At 45.7% G+C, this 23841-nt stretch overlaps 1 protein-coding gene across 2 annotated transcripts in view; it reads left to right on the top strand.

Moving 5' to 3' along the window:
• The window catches only part of TTC8 (tetratricopeptide repeat domain 8), an 80807-nt gene that overhangs the window by 14431 nt on the left and 42535 nt on the right, over positions 1-23841 (top strand). For both annotated transcript variants that reach the window (XM_054972696.1, XM_054972695.1), the window contains 3 exons: positions 17565-17685; positions 18134-18197; positions 19848-20007. In XM_054972696.1, coding sequence (XP_054828671.1) covers positions 17565-17685; positions 18134-18197; positions 19848-20007 — 345 coding nt within the window. The remainder of the gene's footprint in view (positions 1-17564; positions 17686-18133; positions 18198-19847; positions 20008-23841) is intronic.

The raw sequence follows: 23841 nt of genomic DNA, 5'->3' as shown, positions 1-23841 counted from the left end.
ATACAACAACTCATATACAGCACTATACCCCTAAAGCATGTTACAATACCTTGATATGCTTTTGGGGTATAGTGCTGTATATGAGTTGTTGTATGAATGTATGATTGTTGTATGAATTGTTATTGTTCACAATATTGTACATTGGCGGAATTTGCACATTAAGAGAGTTACAATTAGCACTTTAAGATTTTGTAACTTTAATGCTTTGTCACTAGAATATACATTGTTTATATATCTCATTTTTCCTCCTGGTGGGTTTTTTTCCCTTGTGTGCTTATATAGATTTCTGATGAACCACCACGAACTTTAGACTGGTTTGTTTGGTTCGTTTTTTGGTTCGTCACTGCAGACAGTCTGGCACTGATCAATCAGTTTCCTAGGCAACAGAGGATGGACTTCCTGCAGACCCAGAAGTGAAGATTTGCTGACCTGGATGTGACGTTTTAACGAACCAAACAAACTAGTTTGCGAACCAGGGGCAGGTTCGTGAAAGTTCATGGTTCATGAAATGCGATGAACTGCGAACCGCACAGTTTGGTTTTTTTCTGGTTCGTGCCCATCTCTAATTACTTCTCCTTTTTACAATTGTTTTATTTCCCTGTCCAGTGGTTCTCACAGTACATATTGCCTGTTCAACCACAAATGGTTTTACTTTTATCTCTTACAAAACTATGTTTTTAATCAAACTCACTTTTAATATCTTTATTATATCTGATGTGATGCAAGGCCCTCCAGTCAAATTTTATACTACCAGTTTTTGCCTAGCAAAGGAGGACCATTTCCTTTAGTCACAATCAAATGGATGTCAACACACAACGTTATGACAGACAACATCCCCATTCCTCTTCCTTGGCTATAGCTTTTCAAAAGTACTTCTGTTCCAATTTATGATTATAACAATTATTGGTTTGGAGCCACCAGATCCAAATGCTTTGATGGTTCCAAGCCATTGTTTGTTTCAAAAAACATCTCTATCACCATCTCATTTACCTTCACCCTGGTATAATAGGATTCATTTGTATTTAGGTCAATCTGTACAGTGCAGAGAATGGATACACTATAGGTAATGCTTTATAGACAGGAGACTTGTAGCATCTTAAACGCGAACTAAATTTTGTTCCAGCATAAACTTTCATGGCTTAGTATCTGCTCTTTCAGAAGCACTGAGAGGATCTTGCTATGCAGTCTTTGTAATGTAGGGAATATGAAAAACAAACAGCAGCGTCAAGGGCTGGGAATTCACAGAACCCGGTACATATATTGTAGTCTGAGTCCAAATTTTCTCACCCATACAACAATCATCCAGGCTTTACTGCAGTCTGTCCCAAACCTTTCAGTGGAGCAAATTTGAAAATATCAAAGTAAAGCCAGGGAAACCCTAGGAGGTACACAAATGCATCACAATGCTATGGGATTGCAGAGGAAAAAACCCACTTCCCAACAGTATTGAACCCATGGCAAAAAGGCTGTGCAGAAATGGCCTTTAAATGCTAGACCCTGAGTAAGGCTTCTCCCTGGAATAACTATTCTTCTCCAGTTACAGTCATTGAATTAAGTTCAGTCCTGCATCCTCGGCTGTCTCTAGGCCTTTTGTTCTGGGATGTCCGACTTACTTACTGATTGTGAAATGAGTGTAATATTCCCCACCTCTACTTTGTTCCTTCTATATGCAGAAACATTTGCCATAGATTTAATATATATTTTATTATAGCATGTAGGTTTTTTTAAAAGCTTGCTCATAAATAGTTGGTTATGTAACTGCCTCCTAGCTGCTGGACTGCCTTAAAGTACACTGCCTTCTTTCATGTTTGTTCAAGGATGCCTTTGCCTCCCGGAATGAATGTATGAAACATTTTTGAGCAGATACAGTCTGTGTAAAAGTCAGACAGTTGAAGTGTATTAAACTTTTCCTATATTAACCTGTATACTGTATTGTAAAGGAGCAGAAAGGCACCTTTTACTAACTATCCTTTCATGAAGACAGACATTTGGGCTTTCATAGAATCATAGAGTTGGAAGGGGCCATACAGACCATCTAGTCCAACCCCCTGACCAGTGCAGGATCAGCCCAAAGCATTTCTGACAAGTATTCATCCAGCCTCTTCTTGAAAACTGCCAGTGTCCCTGATTTCCATTGTATGTTTGGTTGGAAATCCTTACTTGGAGTCCAATTATCTGGATTATAAATGTTTACTCCAAAAGAATATTGTTGTCTGCTCTGAGTCTGAAGTCTCTCGTTAGTTTGGCACCTCTATTTTATCGTTCTTGATTTCTTGAAAGTGCCCAGCATTTTTATTAAGTTATCAGTGGAACATGTGGATCTGCATTTCTGGTTAACCATGGGTTTTCACCCATTAGAAGGAAGCTTTTGGGTTTTCATTTGAAAAATTGATTGGTCTTCAATGAAAAATGTAAATATTTAGGAAATTCACCACAGCTTTACTGGAGCTATGGAGCTTTGGATATTTTCTGCTCCCCCCCTCAACCTGCCTATCCTTGAAGAACCAGCATTTGTAACTTGTGTTAGGTGTATGTGGCACATCTGTCTGACCTTAGTTTCCCTCTCAGAAAGCTTCCACACAACTCCTCCACCTTTAAAAAAAAAAAAGTTCAAGTAAGCTTCAAGGGAATTTGGTACAAGAACGTTTGAGAGGAAATTGGAAGAAAACCATATATATCAAGGATACTTCTCATTTTAAAAACAAACTGTAAAAGACCAGTGTGTAGGTGGTACTCTGTATCATAATGTAAAATATCGTGAATTGATACATCTACAAATCAAAGATCCTGCAAACACAATCCTCTTATTTAGTATAAATATTCTGATTGAAGACACATTGCCACCACAGTTGGAATAAAGAGGCAGACTCATAAATTGGGATCTAAAAGGCCACATTGTTAACATAACAGCAAAATATTATCAAACACAGCAAGGGCCTAAACTAACGGTACGGGTTGGGCCCGACCTGTCTGGGCAAGTCACCCGCTGCCCCGGGTGCAAGCCATCCATTGTATGGCTGGTACCCGGCCTGGCCAGGCAAAGTGGTTCACCTCTTTAAAGCTCCCCCACCCGGCCGTAAAGCTGCAGGGGGAGACTTGCTTGTCCAGGGGTTCCCCACCATGGTGTCTGTCTTTGCAGCTGGGCCGTACAGCAGCCAGCTGCTCCTGACAGACCCGTTTCCCCACCAATGGGGATGTACCAAGGGTGCTCACTGGCCTGCTTATCATCCCCTAACTTCTCACCTGCCACCGCTGATGCCAAAGCTCAGCTTAGGCTGAAGTGCCCCACAAATGGCTTAAGGCTTAACCTTGTTCTTTCTTTTTTGTAAGTAGATAACTTGAATTGCTGCTATATGCCAATAAAGGCGAACTTGAACTTGAAATGGCTTAAGGCCAACCAGAACCCTTGCCACAAATCATCTAGAAATATGCTGTTACCTTTATACGACAGATGCACACCATCCCCTCAGTAGAGGTCATTGTATTGGGCCCTAATACATGGATGGGGCAAATAAATTCCCAACCCAGGTACTAATGCCTTGAAAAGGGCTCTGTTGGCCTTCCGCCTAGCCCATTCTACCCCTTTAGGGTCCAATGCTTCCCGCCAAACCCGGTGCAGAAGCATTGCTGACCAAAATATCAGGACGCTAGGCCATCGCTTACCAATCTCTAGCAAGTCTGCCTGCGCCTGAAGGGAAAGGGCCTTGCCCTTAAGTAATCCAAGGTTGTTCCCGCCTAGGTGCACGACCAAGATATGAGGCGGAGGACTACTCCTCCCCTCAAACAGAAGAGGGAGCAGCCCCAACCATTGCAGGCCTCTTCTGCCTTGCCACTCCACAGTGGCCCACTGGCTCAGGCCAAGCTGTGAACTGATCACCGTCCTCTTGGCCTGATGGGCTGCCCAGTAAACCATGCTGTGGCCACAGATGAGGATCTGTGGCCACAGGATCCTCAGCCTCTCCTGTCGACCAACAGCAGCTAGAAAAAAAAACAGGATCAGCAACGGGTCAAACATAACATGTCAAAAGCAGCCGAACATATGCCTTATAGGCAGAAGAATGCCAACGTCCCACTCTCTGAATGTCTGGGCCCGAGAAGCCCATGGCAGCAGCAGTGGATGCAGCCCCAATACGGAAAGAATGCGTTCCAAACCTAACACCCGCCAGGCCCAACTTATGTAGAGGTCACCCTGTGACCGTCCAGAATTGGTATTTGGTCAGCGGGGACCCATCTGCATGACAAAACAAGGTGCCCTGTTCATCCCCCCTAACCTCAACGTAATTGTGTAAGGCTAAAACAGGGCAAAATCCCTTACATCACACAGGCCAAGGCAAACCTCTGCTCCCTTTTGCCTTTGATCCGTCTTGGATCGGCGGATCCTAATGACCACCCTGTCCACATCAAATTTGACATCCTTGGCAAGCAAAGCATGACCAGATTGGTCATTAAGTGATTGAGGAACCAACTAGCCGATTCTCAGTGCTCCAAAGAAGGCGGTCAAGACGGCTGCATGGAAGAGAACTTCCTCGTACCAAGAATTACACATCTCAACCCACGATGCCCTCAGGCCGAAAAGAATACCTGGGGATATGGGCTGCCTTTGGTCTCTGGGCGCCGCCGCCTCCTGGGACCAACCCTCCAGCATCTTCCTAATGCAGAAGTCTGCTGAGTAATCAACCAAGCCTCAAACCTTTGAGGCAAAAGCCAGAGCCGCCAACTGGCTCCTAATATACCTGACAGCCTGTCCCTTACCTTTTTGGAACACGCAAAAACGTAACAGGTGTTCAACCGGAATTGGCTACAGCTGGCTGAGTGTAGCCTTTTGCCTGAAACTGGCGAGGTGCTGTACAGCTCAGTCATACGCTCTTTGAGTACTAGGAGCCACGGCTAAACGAATGGCCCTGCAAGCCTCTTGCTTCCGATCCGCCAGAGATCCGGAGGCATCTGGGCTGGCAACAAGTCAGCCTCGGGGGCAAGCTGACAAAACCGTTCCATCTGCAGGTGAGACAGAGGGTCTGCCACTCGGTTGTCCATGCCAGGTACATGCCTGCTGAGAACACAATGTTAAGGTGCAAGCACCTAAGTGTAACTGCATGGACGAGCTTCATTACCCTGGCTGATTTAGAAGAGAGGGAATTAACCACATGAACCACTGCCATATTATCGCACCAAAAGTGCACAGAATGGTTCGCAAGTTCATCCCCCCACAAGTAAACTGCCACTAGGATTGGGAAAAACTCTAGGAACGTCAGGTCTCTACAAAAAACCGCTTTCACCCAATCATGCAGCCATTGGGCCGAGCACCAATGCCCCCTATAATAAACTCCAAAGCCAGTTGAGCCAGAGGCATCAGAGGAAACCTGTAATTCCCCTTTTATTAACAAATCCCACCTCCAAAAGGAAACTCGACTGAATGATTCCAAAAATTCCATCCAGATGGCCAGGTCCTCCCTCATACCTCCAGAGATCCGCATACGATGATGCGGAAGCCTAAGGGAACCCATGGCATCACAAAGGAGCCTCAAAAAGGCCTTTCCTGGGGCAACCACTCGGCAGGCAAAATTGAGGTAGCCCACCACCTGCTGAAGCTCCAACTGCAAAACCTTCCAGCTCCCAAGAAGGCCATGCAAGTGAGCCTTGAGGACTCGGAGCATATCAGCTGGCAACCGCAATGTTGAGGCCCCTAGAGGCCCCTTGGCCGTCTTCGGGACCCATATTAGATCATTTCAGCCCTCTTTTCGAGGAAGAGGTGGACAGGATTCTGCAGGTGGTCCGGCCTACCACGTGCCCCTTGGACCCGTGCCCGTCATGGCTGGTGAAAGCCAGTGTTGACGGGCTTCGGAATTCCTTGGAGGCGATTATAAACCTGTCCTTGAGCTCTGGGGTTTTTCCCAAGGCGCTGAAGGAAGCTGTGGTACGGCCTCTTCTGAAGAAATCATCATTAGATCCTGCTGACCTGCTCAATTACCGACCAGTTTCCAACCTTCCGTTTTTGGGGAAGGTGATTGAGCGGGCGGCAGAGAAGCAACTGCAGAATTTCCTGAAGGAGACCTCAGCCCTAGACCCCTTCCAGTCTGGTTTCCGCCCGGGACATGGGGTCGAGACATTGTTGGTCGCCCTCACAGACGATCTCCGCAGACATCTGGATCAGGGCGGATCAGCACTGCTGATTTTGCTGGATCTGTCAGCAGCGTTTGATACGGTCGATCATGAGCTTTTGACCCACCGCCTTGCCGATGTGGGGATTCAGGGGACAGCACTGCAGTGGCTGGTCTCCTTTCTCCACGATCGGGGACAGAGGGTGGCGCTCGGGGAGAGGGTGTCATCTCGTAGGCCACTGGTTTGTGGTGTGCCACAGGGAGCGATACTCTCTCCATTATTATTTAATATCTATATGCGCCCCCTCGCCCAGCTGGTGCGGAGTTTCGGGCTTGGGTGTCACCAATACGCGGATGACACCCAGCTTTATCTGTTGTTGGACGGGCAGCCTGGATCAGCCCCTGATGCCCTGGAGCGTGCTTTTGAGGCTGTGGCTGGTTGGTTGAGACAAAGTCGGCTGAAATTGAATCCCACGAAGACGGAGGTCCTGTATGTGGGTCGTGGGGAGATGGCTTTGGGACCCCGGCTTCCTACACTTGATGGGGCAGCACTTACACTGGCCCCGAGGGTTAGGAGCCTGGGGGTGATTCTGGATTCCTCCTTGAAGATGGAGGACCAGATCACTGCAGTTGCCAGGTCTTCCTTTTATTATCTTCGGCAGGCCAGGCAGCTTGCCCCTTATTTGTCTCCCCGTGACATGACTACAGTGGTCCAAGCAATGGTCACCTCTAGGTTGGATTACTGTAACGTGCTCTACGCTGGGCTTCCCATGGGCCTGATCCGGCGGTTACAGCTGGTACAGAATGCAGCAGCGCGGGTCATTGCTGGAGCACCGGTGTGGGAGCATATTACACCGGTGCTACGCCAGCTGCATTGGCTGCCAGTGGAGTACCGAATCAGGTTCAAGGTTTTGGTGTTAACCTACAAAGCCCTACGCGGACTGGGACCGACGTATCTGAGGGACCGTCTCTCACCATATGAGCCCCGGAGGACTCTCCGCTCTGGCGGAAAACATCTTTTAAGTGTCCCTGGCCCTAGGGAGGCCCGCCTGGCGTCGACCAGGGCCAGGGCCTTTTCAGTCCTGGCCCCGACCTGGTGGAATGCTCTGTCTTGCGAGACAAGGGCCCGGCAAGATTTGCTTGCATTTCGCCGGGCCTGTAAGACAGAGCTATTCCTTTTTTTTTTTGAAAAATTTTTTATTGGGTTAGAATCCGTTATTTTTACATTTACATTCAATTTTCCCCAAATTTTTCATTTCTAACCCCCTCCCTTTCCCCCCCTTTTGTTGACTTCCAACAGTTTTCCAACCCTTTGTCCCTTTTCCCTTACTTCTATTAAATTTCTCTATCTAAAACAAATACATATTCTCCATTATACTAAGCAGTACATCCTTAACTACTTTTCTTATTATATACCCAAACTGTAAGTCTTTGTTTCCATCTTAGATAAACAATTTATCCCTTTTTCCAATTTTAAATATTTCTATATTTCTATATCATAAACCTATATATCATAAACCATAAAAATCTTACACATTTAAATCAAACAATTTGACTTATTCTCTATGTATTACTCATTCTATCTTTTTATGGTAATTCTATATAACTCTCGTCACATAGTCAATCAATTTGACTCGTCTATACATTCAGTTTGGTGCATTATACAAATCTTATCAAAGAAAGAAAATATTGTTGGTTACTCAATCCGTATATTTAATCCTTATCCTTAATTATTTTCTATCAATATTCTATTTATTAACCAATATATATCTATATATATATCAATCTGTTAATCTAACTGCTTATAAATTCACATTTATCTCTTCCCCCCCCCCGGTAAAGTCACCCCCCTCTACATTTTATTATACTTCAGTAGTTCTCAAACTGCCACAGTTTTCCTCCCACCTCCCATTTCTTCTCCAGATATTGTTTCAGCTTCTCCCAATCTGTGTTAAACTGCCCTGAGTCCAGATTTCTCAGTTTTCTTGTCATTTTGTCCATTTCTGCCATGTACAGCAATTTGTAGGTCCAATCTTCAATAGTTGGCACTTCTTGTACTTTCCATTTTTGCGCATACAAAAGTCTAGCTGCTGCTGTCATATAAAATATCAACGTCCTATGATGGGCTGGAATTCCCTCCATTCCCAAGTTTAGTAGCAGGAGTTCTGGGTTCTTATTTATTTGAAATTGTAAAATTTCACTCATTTCTCTTATTATTTCCCCCCAGTACTGCCTAGCTACCTCACACGACCACCACATATGATAGAGGGAGCCCTCATGCTTCCTACATTTCCAGCATTTATTAGAAGTGTTCAAATTCCCTAGCGCAATCTTCTTTAGTGTCATGTACCAACGATAGATCATTTTGTAGATATTCTCTTTAATATTTGTACATGTCGTTGTCTTCATTGTAGTCTTCCACAAGTATTCCCATGCCTCCATTGTTATCTCTTTGTTAAAATTTATAGCCCATTTCACCATTTGTGTTTTAACTGTCTCATCCTCAGTATACCATTTCAACAGTACTTGGTATACCTTGGATATTCTTTTCTTGTCCTCTTTAAGAAGGGTCTGCTCTAGTTCCGAGTTCTCTATTCGTATACCTCCCTTTACAGAGTCCGAGTTATACAAATCTCTGATCTGTCTATACTGGAACCAATCGTAGTTCGGTGATAGTTCCTCTTGCGTCTTTATTCTAAGTTTAGATTCTTCTATTTTAGTTATTTCTTTATAAGTCAAACATTGTCTTTCGTTATCAACAGCTCTCGGGTCTATCACCTCATATGGAACCACCCACCAAGGAGTTCCTTCTTGTAGGTAAATTCTGTACTTCTTCCAGATTGTGTATAGACTTCTCCGTACAAAATGGTGCAGGAACATCGAGTTGACCTTTACTTTGTCATGCCATAGGTATGCATGCCATCCAAATATTTTTTTATATCCCTCTAGGGCTAATAGTTTCTTGTTCTTTAATGTCATCCACTCTTTCAACCAAACTAGGCAGATTGCATCGTGGTAAAGTCTCAGGTTGGGCAGTTGCATTCCGCCTCTTTCCTTTGCATCTTGTAAAACTTTCATTTTCACTCGAGGCTTCTTGCCTGCCCATACAAAATCTGATATTTTCCTCTGCCATTTTTCAATTGTTTAGAGTCTCTGATGATTGGTATTGTCTGTAGCAAAAACATCACTCTTGGTAACACATTCATTTTAACCGCTGCAATCCTACCCAACCATGACAGATTGAGCCTATTCCATTTAATCAAGTCTCTCTCAATCTGAATCCACAATTTTTCATAATTATTCTTGAACAAATCTATATTCTTTGCAGTCAGTTCAATTCCCAAATATTTCACCTTACTTGTTACTTCACAGTCCGTTGTTTCCATTAACAATTGTTGTTTCTGCTTAGTCATGTTTTTGCATAGTATCTTTGACTTCTTTTTGTTAATGAAGAAACCTGCCAAGTCTCCAAACTCCTTGATCTTATCTATCACTTTTGGCATGTTCTCCAGTGGGTCCTCTACAATTAACATTATGTCATCCGCAAATGCTCTGACCTTGTATGAATAGTCCTTTATTTTTATTCCTCGAATTTCCTCGTCTTGTCGTATTTGTATCATCAGAATCTCCAATACTAAAATGAACAACAGTGGAGACAATGGGCAACCTTGTCTTGTTCCTTTGCTTATAGTCAATTTCTTGGTCAGTTCATCATTCACCACAATTGCTGCAGTCTGGTCTCTGTAAATTTCCTTAATTGCTCTGATGAATCTTTCTCCTAATTGTAGCTTTTCCATAGTGGCAAACATAAAGTCCCAGTTTAAGTTGTCAAATGCCTTTTCAGCGTCAACAAAGAAGAAACCAACCTCTTTATCACAACGCTTATCATAATATTCAATAGCATCAATCACTGTCCTTAAATTGTCTCTTATTTGTCTGTCTGGCAGAAAGCCTGCTTGCTCCTCCTCTATAACTTCCGAAAGCCACCCCTTCAGTCTCTCCGCCAGTATCTTCGCAAAGATTTTATAGTCATTGTTGAGTAACGATATAGGTCTGTAATTTTTCACACTAGTCAAGTCTTGGCCCTCTTTCGGGATCAATGATATGTTCGCTTCAGACCAAGTGTCTGGAATCCTTTGATCCCTTAAAACTCCATTGATCACCTCCTTTAGGAATGGTGCCAGCTCATTGGCCATAGTCTTATAAAATTTAGCTGTAAATCCGTCTGGCCCTGGCGCCTTTCCTAGATTTGCAGATTGTATTGCCTTACTTATTTCCTCATCCGTTACTTCACTGTTCAGTTTATTTCTCCAAGCGTCCGAGATTTCTGGAAGTGTCATTTTCTCCAAATATGACGCTATTGAATCTTTATTTACTTCTTTCTTATTATACAGTTTAGCGTAGAATTTATAAAAGGCTCTACTAATGGTATTCTGTTCCAAATACGTTTTGTCATCTTCACAAATTTTATTTATTGTTTTCTTTTCCCTTCTCTTCTTCAGTTGCCATGCCAGGTACTTCCCAGGTTTATTTGCACCCTCAAACACTTTCTGATTCAGCCTTTTGAGATTCCACTCCAATTCTTTATTACTCATTGCTGTTAGCTGTTCTTGCAGTATTTTAATTTCCTGGTATAATTTCTTTTTCCCTGGTCTCTTTTTTAACTGTATTTCCTTAGTTTTTATTTTCTCCTCAATCTCTTGTCTCTTCTCCTCTTTCTTCTTTCTTGCTCTACCATTTAAGTCCATTAGTATGCCCCTTATAACCGCCTTATAAGCATCCCAAACTTTATCAGTTGGTACTTCTTTATTCACGTTGTATTGTATGAAAAACTTTGTCTCTCTTCTCAATATTTCCATATTCTCTTTTTCCTGTAACAAATCCTCATTTATTCTCCATGCTTTCCTTTTCCTCCTTTTCCCCAGCTTCCACATAATTGGGTTGTGATCTGAGCCTACCATCGGCATTATTTCTACATCTTTAGTCCATAACGCCAAATCTTTTGAGGCCCAGATTATGTCAATTCTTGATAATGTGGAGTGCCTTGCAGAATAAAAAGTAAACTGCCTACTTTTAGGATATTCTCTCCTCCATACATCTTCAAGAGTCTCTTGTTGAATCAACTCAAAAAAGAGCTTTGGTAATAGTCCTCTTTTCTTTTGTGCCATTGTAGTCTTTTTATCCAGTTCCAAGTCTGTCACTCCATTGAAGTCTCCAGCAAGAATTATCTGGTCATATGAAAGATCATCTAAATGCTTCCTCAAATCCTCAAAGAAGCTCTCTTTTGCACCGTTGGGTGCATAGATTCCGACTACCAACACTCTCTTTGAATTCCAAGTACATTCCACTGCTACAAATCTGGCTTCCACATCTTTCATTATGAATTTTGGTTGTAGCTCCTCTTTTACATACAACACCACTCCTCTTTTTTTCTTACTTGAGGCCGCTACAAAGTCTTTGCCCAATTTTCCCAGTTTTAAATATTTTACATCCTGTTTTCGAATATGAGTCTCTTGCAAACAAACAATATCACATTTTTGTTTTAGTAGCCAGTGAAAAATATTTTTTCTCTTATTCGGTGAATTTAGTCCATTTACATTCCAAGATAATACTTTACACTCCATATTCATAATCTTGTTGGTAAGTCTTTTTCATTGTCCCTTATAAATCGCTCCATCTCCCGCTCAGATCTGATACGCTTTTTGGCGCCTCCAAATTCGAAGGACAAACCCTCTGGAAGCTCCCATCTGTACCTGATTTTCATGTCCTTCAGCATCTGGATTAGCGCTTTATATTTTTTCCGATCTAGTAACACTGATCTGGGTAGTTCCTTCATTATAATGATTGTCTTGCCATCGATCTCCAATGGATCTTGAAACTGTTTAGTCACAATCTTCTTTTTCATGTTTCTTGTTGTAAATTGTACAATCACGTCTCTTGGTACTTTTCTCTGGGTTGCAATTCTCGAGTTCACACGATATGCCACATCTAGGATAGCCACAACATCCTCCTCCTCCTTCCCCAGGTATTCAGCTAACACCTCCGTCATCTGCTCTTGCGCTGTCTTTCCTTCCATTTCCGGCAGGCCGCGAAATCTGAGCTGCTTCTCCATATGTCTACTTTCCGCAACCACCATCCTTCCCCTCATCAACCTCATCTCTGTTTGTTGCATATCTGCTAGGTTCTCCATCGCTCCTTCTACTGTTTTAACTCTCTGCTGCGTCCCTTGTAATTCACTTTGTATTGTTTCCATACCTTTCTTCACTTCTGACAGCTCCGATTTTACTTCTGACAGCTCCGATTTTACTGTCTGTTTAACCTCTTTGATCAGCTCCAATTTCATGTCTTTAAATTCTTTAATCACCTCCAAAAGTTTTTTATCCAGGTTTTCTATTGCCGATTGCCACTCTTTCTTCGACATCGTGGGGCTTGCTTTGGCTCGCTCCCACGAATCCGCTCTCTTCCTTAGCTCCGTGGCGTTAAATTTAGTACCTTTTTTATTTCAAATGTCCCGGTCTTCTTGCATAAATTAATTTTAAAGGGTCCAAAATGTCGGGCGTCTTTTCTCTATGGTCTCTCTATGATTTTATAATCCAATATGGCCTACTTCCTTTTCCGCTGAAGCCGCGACCCTTCCCCTCTCAAAGATGGCGATTCCCTTCTTCCTGCCCTCCAGCAAGGGCCGCTTCTCTCCAGCCGCTCTATTGTTGTTACTCACTTCCTGTCTCCCGTCTTCCCACAGCAGGTCTCGCGATGGTGTCTTTTTCTCACAGCTCCAAAGCCACAGGTATTCAAAACAATAATCCGATTTCTTTAATAACTTCTTTAAACTTAGTCTCTTTTCTAATACAACTCCTGCCGAAGCTTCCCCTCCTTTTCGCTAGTCTGTTGCAGTTTAAAAGTCTACTTTTTTTCCTCTCTGTTTTTATCAATCTGTCCCATATCGGAAGATAGTGATCTTTACCTTTCCTTCACTTTCCTCGGGTTGTAATCGCTGTTTCGATTTCAAGTTCTCCTTTCCACTTCTTCCCCCAATCGAAGCTTGGGTATGTAGGTCTTATGCCAGCCGAATTGGCCCCAAAACTGCCGCAGAGATTGTAGCTGACCCGTCGCAAGGTGGGACCTCAAGGATCGGGAGGGGACCCGTTATGTAGAGCCCCCCCTCGTCCGAGATCTAACTCACCCTAGGGTCTTGAGCGTTCTTTGCCTGCTCTCCGCCTGAGAGCAGTCGGCCGCGGGCTATTTTCACCCCGCCGGCCGCTTAAAACGGCAGTCCGGTCAGCTCCACAAATGGAGCTGCGTTAGACCTCCATGAATCCCAAACCGGAAGTTCAAGACAGAGCTATTCCGCCAGGCATATGGCTAACGCCGGGCAGTGCCCGCCCCCCCCGTGAAGGGGGGGTTAAACCATCACCCCTATGCAAACACAGAGGCATGTATGAACCACTGGGCAGCATGAATTGTTATATTTAATGTTTTTAAATGTTTTTAAATGTATTATTTAATGTTTTTAAATGTTTTTAAACGTTTGTATTTGTTATCCGCCCTGAGCCTGCGAAAGCAGGGAGGGCGGAATATAAATATAATAAATTAAATTAAATTAAAATTAAATGTTTGCCTCACTGTGTCCAACTGTATGCTCAGGAATGTAAGCGTCTGGGCCGGGCCCTCAGTTTTTTTGTGAGCCAGGGGCACACACAGCTCCCTGGAAAGCCTAACAAAGCCTTCCAGAAGCCGGGCACACTGACCAGAACCCGCTGGTCACACGAAAAGGAAGTAATCTAAATAGTGGGCAGTGTCCCAGCATTGTTGCCAGCGACGCAGTGCCCACTCCAGGAACATGCTAAAACGTTCAAAGGCCGCACATGAAATGGAGCATCCCATGGGAAGCACTCTATCCATGTAAAACTGGCTCTCAAAATAAAACCCCAACAACTTAAAAAGTCATCAGAGTGAACAGGGAGAAGGCGAAATGCAGACTTAATGTCGCATTTTGCCATCTCTGCCCCGGGTCCACTCCTCCTAACAACATTGACCGCTTGGTCAAAGGTTGTGTAATGCACCGAGCAAAGGTGCTCAGGGATGCCATCGTTTACGGAACTTCCCCTGGGGTATGACAAATGATGTATGAGCCGGAACTCGCCGGCTGGCTTCTTGGGAACAGCTCCCAAGGAGGATACCCGTAAATAGGGAACCGGTGTAGAAGAAAATGGTCCCAAGACCCTCCCCTCAGCACATTCCTTCGCTATCTTTACTTGGACCCCCTCCTCCATGCCAACCACAGAATGCAAATTGGGTGACATGAAGGAGGTCCTAGGGCCCTGAAATGGAATTCGAAAACCAATTGCAAAACCATCTGACAAAAACCGAGCATCAGCCTGCCTGGGGTAGCTGGCCAACAAGGCCTCAAGGACCCTTAGATTTATTGGGCTAGGACCCTTTTCCTGGAGGCTGTTGCCCTCCAGAACCACCCCCACGCTTGCCAAATGACTTAAATCGTATGCAGGCTGTGAATGAATGGGGGCCTCTACATACTGGGAAGCAGCCCTTCCTGCTACAAACCCCCTGTGAGGAAAACTCCCAGCACAGCAGCTGGGGTTGAACCAACTGCCCCATAGAGGTGTGGGTGCTGGTGCGTATCCTGATGAAGAGTGTTGTACTAGGTGCCCTCTGTCTGAACGATCACCAACATTAGGCTTTGCCGGGGACATCAACTGCAGCCAGAGCTGCTGATGAATTTGATCCCAAGGCAAAGAGGGGTTCAAAGCCGCTCGCATCTGGAATTCTTCATCGTACTGTAGCCAGGCTGTACCGATAAAGTCCAAATACCCCCTATAAATAATGTCCATACACTGGAACAAGGGAGCGGCTCTCCAGGGTTGAGCGCAAGCTATGATGCCAGCATAAATTAGGAATCCCAGCAACCATTTGGACCAGGACCTGTCTATCTTGTGACGCTTGAGGTGCTCTTTGTCCCTGTTATCCATATCCTCTTTATCCTTCTTCTCTAGTTCCCTGAAGAGAAGGGTAAAGATGGCACCATACTCACCCTGGAGGGTTTTCTTACGTGTCGCCGGAGTAAGAATATCACCAAGGGGCATGGCTGTATCACCAAATGGAAGGGCCCTAAATGGCACCACCCCATAGTTGGCCCACAGGGTGCCATAAAAGGAACCCCAGGCACCACCTGACCCATACCTATCTGGGCTGAAGCAGGGGGCCAAACCACAGACCCTGTAGCCTGGCCTGGGCTGGCTGGCTGAACCCACTGAGACCACCCTGCAGATGAACTGCCTGGCTGGGGAGCCCTCGCCTGAACGTACGCAGATTGAGCTGTAACTGGGGGGACAGGAGCAGCAGCCTGCTTCTACGGCCCCCAAGGCCAACCAATGCCCTGTTGGGGCATAGTCACCTTACCTTCACCCTCTAACGGCTGAACTGCCAAGGCCACTTGTCTAGAATCGGCCATTCACCCCGCATCCCCCGACGATGGGCCAGCCTCATCTTAAAGTCCTTCCTCTTGTGTAGCAGTTGATTCTTCACCTTCCAGCGCACCAGGGGGTCCACCTGATGGTGAAGAATCCTCGAGGGCCGATAAACGAGATAAAATATCAGTTAGGGCTGCAGCTTTCGTTGCCATCCTAACAGACCTAGCCCTTTTTGCCCCTGACCTATCCGCAGACACCCCTTTTGCCTTTTCAAGAGCTGAGATGTGTTCCAAGATCTGTCTCCTAATGTCCCCATCATCCTCATCCTCTGAGGAAGACACAGCCACAACAGGCCTCTTAGGGGCAGGGCGTTTAACTGACTGCTTGCCTTTAGAGATGCCAGAACCCTTCTTTGATGACATTATGAATCCCTCACCACCACAAGGCAGACAGTACTGCTGAATGCCAACTGATTTCCAAAATGGCCCCCGGGCCTAACCCACAAAAATGGCCACAAGCCTAAGCCTTAAAATGGCCGCTGTGCCTAAAAGAAGCAACCCAGCAAGGTGCCGCCAATAAGGGAATAACCCAAATGCCAAGGAATGGGCAAGGCATTCACCACCAATTGCCTTCTATATGGTACAAATTACCCAAATCCCCTGGGCAACTTAAGGCGTTCCCTCTCTAATGCCCCCTAAGTAGGCCTCAGTGGGCCCTAATGCGCTCCCCAAAAGGCCCGCCCAGCAAGGCTCAAAGTGGAAGGCCGTGCCCTAGCCAGAGACGTAAACCCCAGGACAACACTACCAGCTAAACTGGGACCACTGCAGCCCCAAGCACCCAAGCAGTCGACCTAGACCTACCTGCAGAAATGGGCCTGTAAACCCAGCACCGCGGCCAGGCACCTGCCCACACAAATGGTGGAAAAAAACCCGATGTACAGGTGAACGCTGCCCCGCCGGGTGCTACCGCCCACCGCAAAAGTCAGAGGCCAGGAGTAGGGAGCCGGGACCACCGCCACCGGGGTGCCCGATGCGCCTTGCCATGCGAGGCCAAGCCCCGTCACCCAATTCAGAGCTCCTATGCTGTTGTCCAACTCCTCCGTTGTCACTGCTCTGTCGACGCCGCAGATGCCAGTCCACTCAGCTGACAGGCCTCGCTTCATACAAAGCCTCACCCGTCAACATCGGCTGTGCTCTGTTTCGTTCTTCGTGCTGCTGAGTGTTGAGGAAACGCTCTTTCTTCATCAATCACGAAGGCGCGACTGACTTGTTGGGGGCAGAGCAGCCTGAGAAGGCCTGCAAGCTCCGCCCCTGGCCGGGAACGCCTGCCTGCCTCCATTCCTCCATGGAGGCAAATAATGGCACCTGGCTAAGGTGGCAGTTGCCACCTGCCAGGAATGCTGCATTACTTTTAGTAGAGCGAAGGAGGCACAGTCGTCAGTTAAAGCTCCTGGATATACAGCACTTTGGGGTAACTTTTTGGCATCTAACTCTGCTTGACAAACTAGAAAGGGACTTTTCACATTATCCATCTGCTTATACTGTTCTCTTACACTTTGTTTAAATACCAGTGAAGATCTTGCCCCATGTTCCCCTTCGCCCGGCATCCCCTTTTGTCCCCTCCAAAGTCGATGCTGGAGGTCACCCAGTTGCCCCTCTTCACTGCAGCCCCCTCAGTGCAGCTTCCTGATCTGCACAGCTTTTTGTCTGCACTGGTCCTGCAACATCCAATATCAGCTTTTTAGGCATTAAAAGGGGCTGCTGGAGGAAGGGGAACACAGGGAATATAGAAGCCATATTTCAATAGTCTTACCCATTCCATCTTCTTAGGTAGTTCTTTCTAGCTTTTAGTTTTCAGTCTTGTGCTGCAAATGAGAATCCAGTCAGTGTCCACTTAGTCCTAATGTCCCAACATTTTATCACTTCTTCCACATAATTATAGATTCATCTATAGCCAGTCCACTGATGTTGTGTTGCTTTTATATACGTTTCAAGATAGAGGCTGTTAACATTGGTACTTTCTTTCATCTCTGATCTAGGCTGCTTGGTGCTTGAAAATACGAGCCTTAACAGAAATGGTTTATGTGGATGAAGTTGACGTAGATCAGGAAGGCATTGCTGAGATTATGCTTGATGAAAATGCTATTGCACAAGTTGCACGTAAGCATAACATTTATAGATGCCACAAAATTTGTTGCACTGTTGTAACTATAATTGAATCTTGAAATGTCCTTTACCAGAGCTATAAAGTACTTTTTCCTGATTTGCCTATTTTAATCATCCCCACCTTTGTCCTCTTAACATGACTTCATCTTACAAATTTTAAGTCATCATTTACGTTTGGTTTAAATTTTCATATGCCTAAAAGATATTGTCAATAGTGAATGACTTTGCATGTACAAATCTGATAATCCAGTTGCACTATCCACAATTGTTTGAGATAACCCCTTCATATATCAGAGGTTTCCAGCTGTATTTAGATCCTGTGACTTAACCCTCTCCTTTTTTTTTGAGTGGAGAAGGCAACAAAAGAAAAATGGTGAACAAAGAGACAGAATGGAAGTAGAATTGATCTTTAACATATTAATGAAACCTTTTTATTTTAAAGGTCCTGGTACTTCACTGAAGCTCCCTGGAACCAGTCAGGGTGGAGGTCCCAGCCAAGCTATCAGGTACTCAGTTCATTTAACTGGTTCAGAAGTTTCTTTATTGTATTCAGCTAACTGCTGGATTTAGCTGGTAAATACTATCCAATGAGAAGTCTCTTAAAATACTTATTATTGATCAGTACATACCCCCCTTCTACACACTTTTTTTTTCATTTAATTATTCCCCTGTTGTCCTAACTTGGATGGCCCAGGCTAGCTTGATCGTGTCAGATCTTGGAAGCTAAGGCATGGTCAACTCTGGTGGTTAGTACTTGGATGGGAAACCGCTAAGGAAGCCCAAGGTTGTTACACAGGCAATGGCAAACTGCCTCTGCTTATCTCTTGCCTTGAAAACCCTATGGGTCACCATAAGTCAGCTGTGATTTGACTTTACACGCACACACCCTTGCTGTTTTTTTTTAATTTTTAATCCAGATTTAATACAAGAAATGATAAAACTGTATAGTACAAACAAGAAAGGGGTTAGAACTAAGCCATAAAAGACATTATCAAAACCACTCTTGGCAAATTGTTAAAAACCCAAGAATTAAAATAAACAAGCATTTAAACTTTGTTGCATTGGGGGAATTACTTCTTTGGCATTTAAAACATCTAAAATTGGTTTCCATATTTCATCGTATAGCCTTGCTGTTTTTCTGGTGTTCCTGCCTCTGTGTGTGTTTCCTTTAGTCCAAACCATTCTTTTGTGGATAGAGGTGATAGAGGAACAGGAAATGTTATTTTGTTGTTGGTAGGAATTGAGTTGATTAGGCCCTTCTTAGTTATTTTATTTTATTCTGTTTGTTGCTGTGACGTCTTTTATAGTCCTCTTTGTATTTTATTGTGTCGTAAGCCAATTTGCAAGTATTGTTGAAGTGCAGAATATACATTTTTAAAATGAATAAAGCCATTGGCTCCTTTGGGGTAAGGTGAATTTTTTTAGTTGTTTGGCCATTATATAAACTATAATTGTGCTGTATCACAAAGAAAAGTGTTGGAAATGTCCACGCTCAGAAATTGGAAATAGTTGGGTCAGGGGAAAATCACTGATGAAGGGAGGAATCCTAAGTTGGTCTCCCTGGAATTCCTAAGTTATTCAATGGGGTTTACTCCAGAAAAATGTCCTTAGGATTGCACTAGGAGTATCTGAATAAGAAATAATTCTCTTTTTTTAGTCCATAAATATTTGAAGAATAGGGAAGCAATAGGTGTTGGGCAGTATAGGTTCCCTCTCAATGTAGACCTGAGATACACTGGCTTGGATACTAAGGCATTATTCCCCTCATGTTTCTCTCCAGCCACTGTGAAGGCTTTAGCTCAAGATCAGTGTTTAACAAGGAGCCCTTGCACACACTGAACTGTTAGAGGCACTAGTGGAAAGCCTCTGCAGTGGCCAGAGATAAGCATGAGGCAAACAGCGTCCAAGGACCCAAGCCATTGTTTCATGGCTAGTATCTATTTAATTGCATACTCTGTTTTATGCAAACCAACCCCCCCACCCCCACCCCGGGCATGGATTACAAAAGCTGAATATAGATATATTTAGTGCATGCACATGCAAACAAGCAGGCGTATATTTTAAAATTTCAGGCTTTGGCACATAAGCTTTCTTTGTTATACCAGTAGCGCACTTCAATTTAGCAGTAGTGTCTTTGAATCTGTGTATCATTTCAGACCAGTGACTCAGTCGGGGAGACCTGTTACAGGATTTGTGCGACCCAGCACACAAAGTGGACGACCAGGTACTATTGAACAGGCCATAAAGACTCCAAGAACAGCTCATACTGCCCGTCCAATGACCAGTGCTTCAGGGAGATATGTCAGGCTTGGAACGGTAAGGGACAGGAAAGATCAGACTGCTTGTACATGCTCTCCATTTATTTTCACCATGATCTTTAAGATAAACCAGCATGCAGATTCCTCCTTCCTCATCTGTCTAGTCTGTACTGTGTATTTTACCTTGCTGTATAGTTTTCTCTACTATCTAATTGTAGAAGTCGCAACTTCAGAATATTATCTCTATAACGTTGGGCATTTAAGTGAAATCTCTTTAATCTGCATTTTATGACAAAAACTGCTGCTCAGACTGACCTGTATAACTTTGATAATTTTCCAGACAATCTAGGAAGGCCAAACTTTTCACAAATATTGTTTCTTTACAAATGGCAATGGGGGAAAATACCAAACCTTCAGTTTTTGTTTTAACTTTAAACCACTGCTTATCAGTGGATTTGACCATGCTTCACATCAGAGATTTTAAGTTTCTGCAAATAAGAATTTAGTTGAGACTTGTGATTTCCAAAAATCCAGAGTATAGCCTCCCAGACTAGGTGAATTTTTCCCCCATAAATGTTTAACATACAGGATTTTTCAATGCTGCTTAATACAAAACCATGAGCCCCGTGACGCAGAGTGGTAAGCTGCAGTACTGCAGTCCAATCTCTGCTCATGACCTCAGTTTGATCCTGGTGGAAGCTGGGTTCAGGTAGCCGGCTCAAGGTTGACTCAGCCTTCCATCCTTCCAAGGTCGGTAAAATGAGTACCCAGTTTCCTGGGGGTAAAGTGTAGATGACTGGGGAAGGAAATGGTAAACCACCCCGTAAAAAAAGTCTGCCAAGAAAATGTTGTGATGCGACATCCCCCCCATGGGTCAGTAATGACTCGGTGCTTTTTAATACAAAATATCAATAAGTTTTCCAAAGCATAGGAATAATTTAATTCCAAACATTAGAGGGAAAGACATAATAAGAGTTTCAGCTGAATGCAATAGCAAAACTGTTGGTTACTAGACATGGGCAAGAAACGGAAAAAGCCCGAAACAAGAGTTTCGTGTTTCGTCGCGATCTATGAATCATGAAATTTCACGAAATTAACACGTGTGCTGAAACGATTAGTTAGTTTCGTGATTTGTCAGAACCCAGGGCATTTCAACGGCCCCCTTCATACCCAGAGATGCCAAACTCGCAGGGAGACTTCAGCAGGCTCTCCTCCACCCACCCTCCCAGTTTGCAATACATTGATCGGGAAGGTCCACGGGAAGGGTGGGAATGGAAGTGCTGCCAGAATGCATGACTGAAATGGGGACTGGGAGTTGCTGGATCAAAGGAGGACACCGGCCATGGTGTGGAGCTGGGCTGAGAAGATGGAGTGAGGGGTGGACAGCAGGCAGGGATAGTCCCAAGAGTTTGGGATGTGGAGGACAAGCTGGATGTTTCTCCAAAACCCTGCCATTCATCTTGAGATGTGCCTTAATGGGTGCGTACCAGAGACGGTGTGTGGGTTTTGTTGGTGGCCGCCCCTCCTCGTGGACCCGAGAGACGGTAAGCCTCCCTTCTACCCCCCATGGGCAAAGGGCTTGGAAGTGGGGGTGGCCTGCACCCCCTTGTGCCCTAAGAGGCAGCCCCCAAATATGGCATGTGGGTTCTCTTGGCGGCCGCCCCTCCTCACGGGCCCGAGAGGCAGTCAGTGAAGCCAACTGGCTCCCTTCTGCCCCCCGTGGGCAACGGGCTTGGGAGTGGGGGTGGGCCGCACTCCCTTGTACCCTAAGGGGTGCCCACCATATCATGACTGCCAGATATGGTGGCAGTGACAGATGCCTCCCCCTCTTTGGGGGGAGATCCAGAGGAGTTAGCTGTGTTAGTCTGTATTCGCTGTACGTGGTGGCAGAAAATGGATGGATGGACGAATGTCTCCCTCTCTTGGGGGAAGGTTACTCTAAGACTCACTCTTACAGGAGCGTTCTCCCCCACCCACGGGCTTGGGGAGTGGCCTGAAGCACCCCCTTGGGCCCTAAAGGGCGCACACCACATCTAGCATGTGGATTTTATAAGTCCCGTTTTTGGGGACGACCACTGCTGAAACCCACCAACTGGACATGGCAGCACTGAATGGACAGAGGTTGGAGGGATGGTACTCTGATCGGACGGACGGACGGACTCTTGCCCGCTGCCTGTTTGCAGAACCCACCTTAAGGACATGGTGGCACCTATGGATACCGTCCCACATTTATTGGGGGAAAAGCTTCGAGGATTAAAAAAATGCCCAGCCCTCATTCTGAGGAGGACTGGTGGTGGTAGATGAGAACCCACCTGCCAGACGTGGCAGGACAGCACGGATGGACGGATGGACGCCTCCCCCTTCGGGGAAGGAAATTCTACATACCTGGGGGGCCGTCTCCCTCACCCCGGGACGTACATGGGAGGGTGGGACAGACAGACGGATGCCTCCCTCTTGGAGGGAGGAAACTCTGCATGCCCAGAGAGAGGCAGAGAGTCCCCAGGACAGAGCAGCGCATGCAGTACATGCCCCAGCACACATGCCCCTGCAAGAGAGGCAGCTTCCGAGAGAACCCATTTACCGTACGTGGCAGCACTCCCCTTGGGGGGAAGATATTCTAAATGCCGGGGGGCATCTCCCTCACCCTGGGATGTGCATGGGAAGGTGGAGCTGATGGACAGATGCCTCCCCCTTGTGGGGAGGGAATTCTACATGCCCAGGGAGGGGAAGAGACAGTCTCTAGGATAGAGCAGCGCATGCAGTACATGCCCCAGCACACGTGCCCATGCAAAGGAGTGGCAGCTTCCGAGAGAACCCTCTCGCCATACATGACAGCACTTCCCTTGCGAGGAGGAAATTCTAAATGCCTGAGGAGAGGATGTCTCCCTCACCCCAGGACAGCAGAGTCACGCAACGGAATCATGCCTGCTGGTCACATCTTTCCAAGTAGCACAGGTTCTCAAAATAAGGCCTCTGCATGGAGACCGCAGGGCAGCACAGGTGAACTATGCCCTTCCCCCCTGCTACAGACCAACAGGGGTCTACAGAATCCACCTGCTGAACTTGGCGGCACTGGCAGAACCCCTATCCTGTGTCAGGGAGGGGAGGAGACAGTCCTCTGCATGGAGACAGCAGGGCAGCATAGCTGAGCTAAGCCCGTCCCCCGTGCTGAGGAGTCATGGCTGCCAGCACCCACACAAGCCACCGTCTGGATATGGCGGTACCAATGGATGCCCTCCACACCCTCTCAAGAGGGACTAGTGTTCAAAATAAGACTCCGCCTCCCACCAGTAAAACCCACCAGTTAGGGTTGGCATTGATGGATGCCTCCTACTCTTTGGTTTGCGGCAGTACCTACTGCAGCACACAATTGAAACAGCCCCCCACCCAGTGAGGAGATATTTGACAGTGCTACAGACCAACTGACACGGCCTTCCCCCTCAAGGATGTGTGAGTGGCCCAGACAGAGCCTGATGGTGGACCACTTTACTTTTGGCACAGGAGAGACATAACCCACAGACCCCTTACAATTCAGGATAGGTGCTCCAAGAAAGAATATCAGTCCTGTGAGCTCTTGAGCGAGGATCCCACTCAGCTTGGCCCCAGAGCCAGGCAGTAGCCCTGAGACTGGCACCCAAGAGTACACAGACAGGTGCTCAAAGAGACAGGTGCTCAAAGAAAGAGTAAGGAGGAACACAAACAAAAGTTTGTTTTGTGTGAGCCTCCAGGGGAGGAGCCCACACTCAGCTTGGCCCTAGAGCCAGGTGGTGGCCCCGAGATTGGTGCCCAGGAGCGCACAGGGACAGGTGCTCAAAGCAATAGTAAGGAGGAACACAAACAAAATGGTTGTCCTGTGATCCCTCCGGTGGAGGTGCCCACTCAGCTTTGACCC

This window comes from Eublepharis macularius, chromosome 2 (assembly GCF_028583425.1).
Source record: "Eublepharis macularius isolate TG4126 chromosome 2, MPM_Emac_v1.0, whole genome shotgun sequence".
In the NCBI taxonomy this organism is placed as follows: Eukaryota; Metazoa; Chordata; class Lepidosauria; order Squamata; family Eublepharidae; genus Eublepharis; species Eublepharis macularius.
Note: the sequence above shows the minus strand (reverse complement) of the source record. Positions and strands in the feature narration are given on the sequence as shown.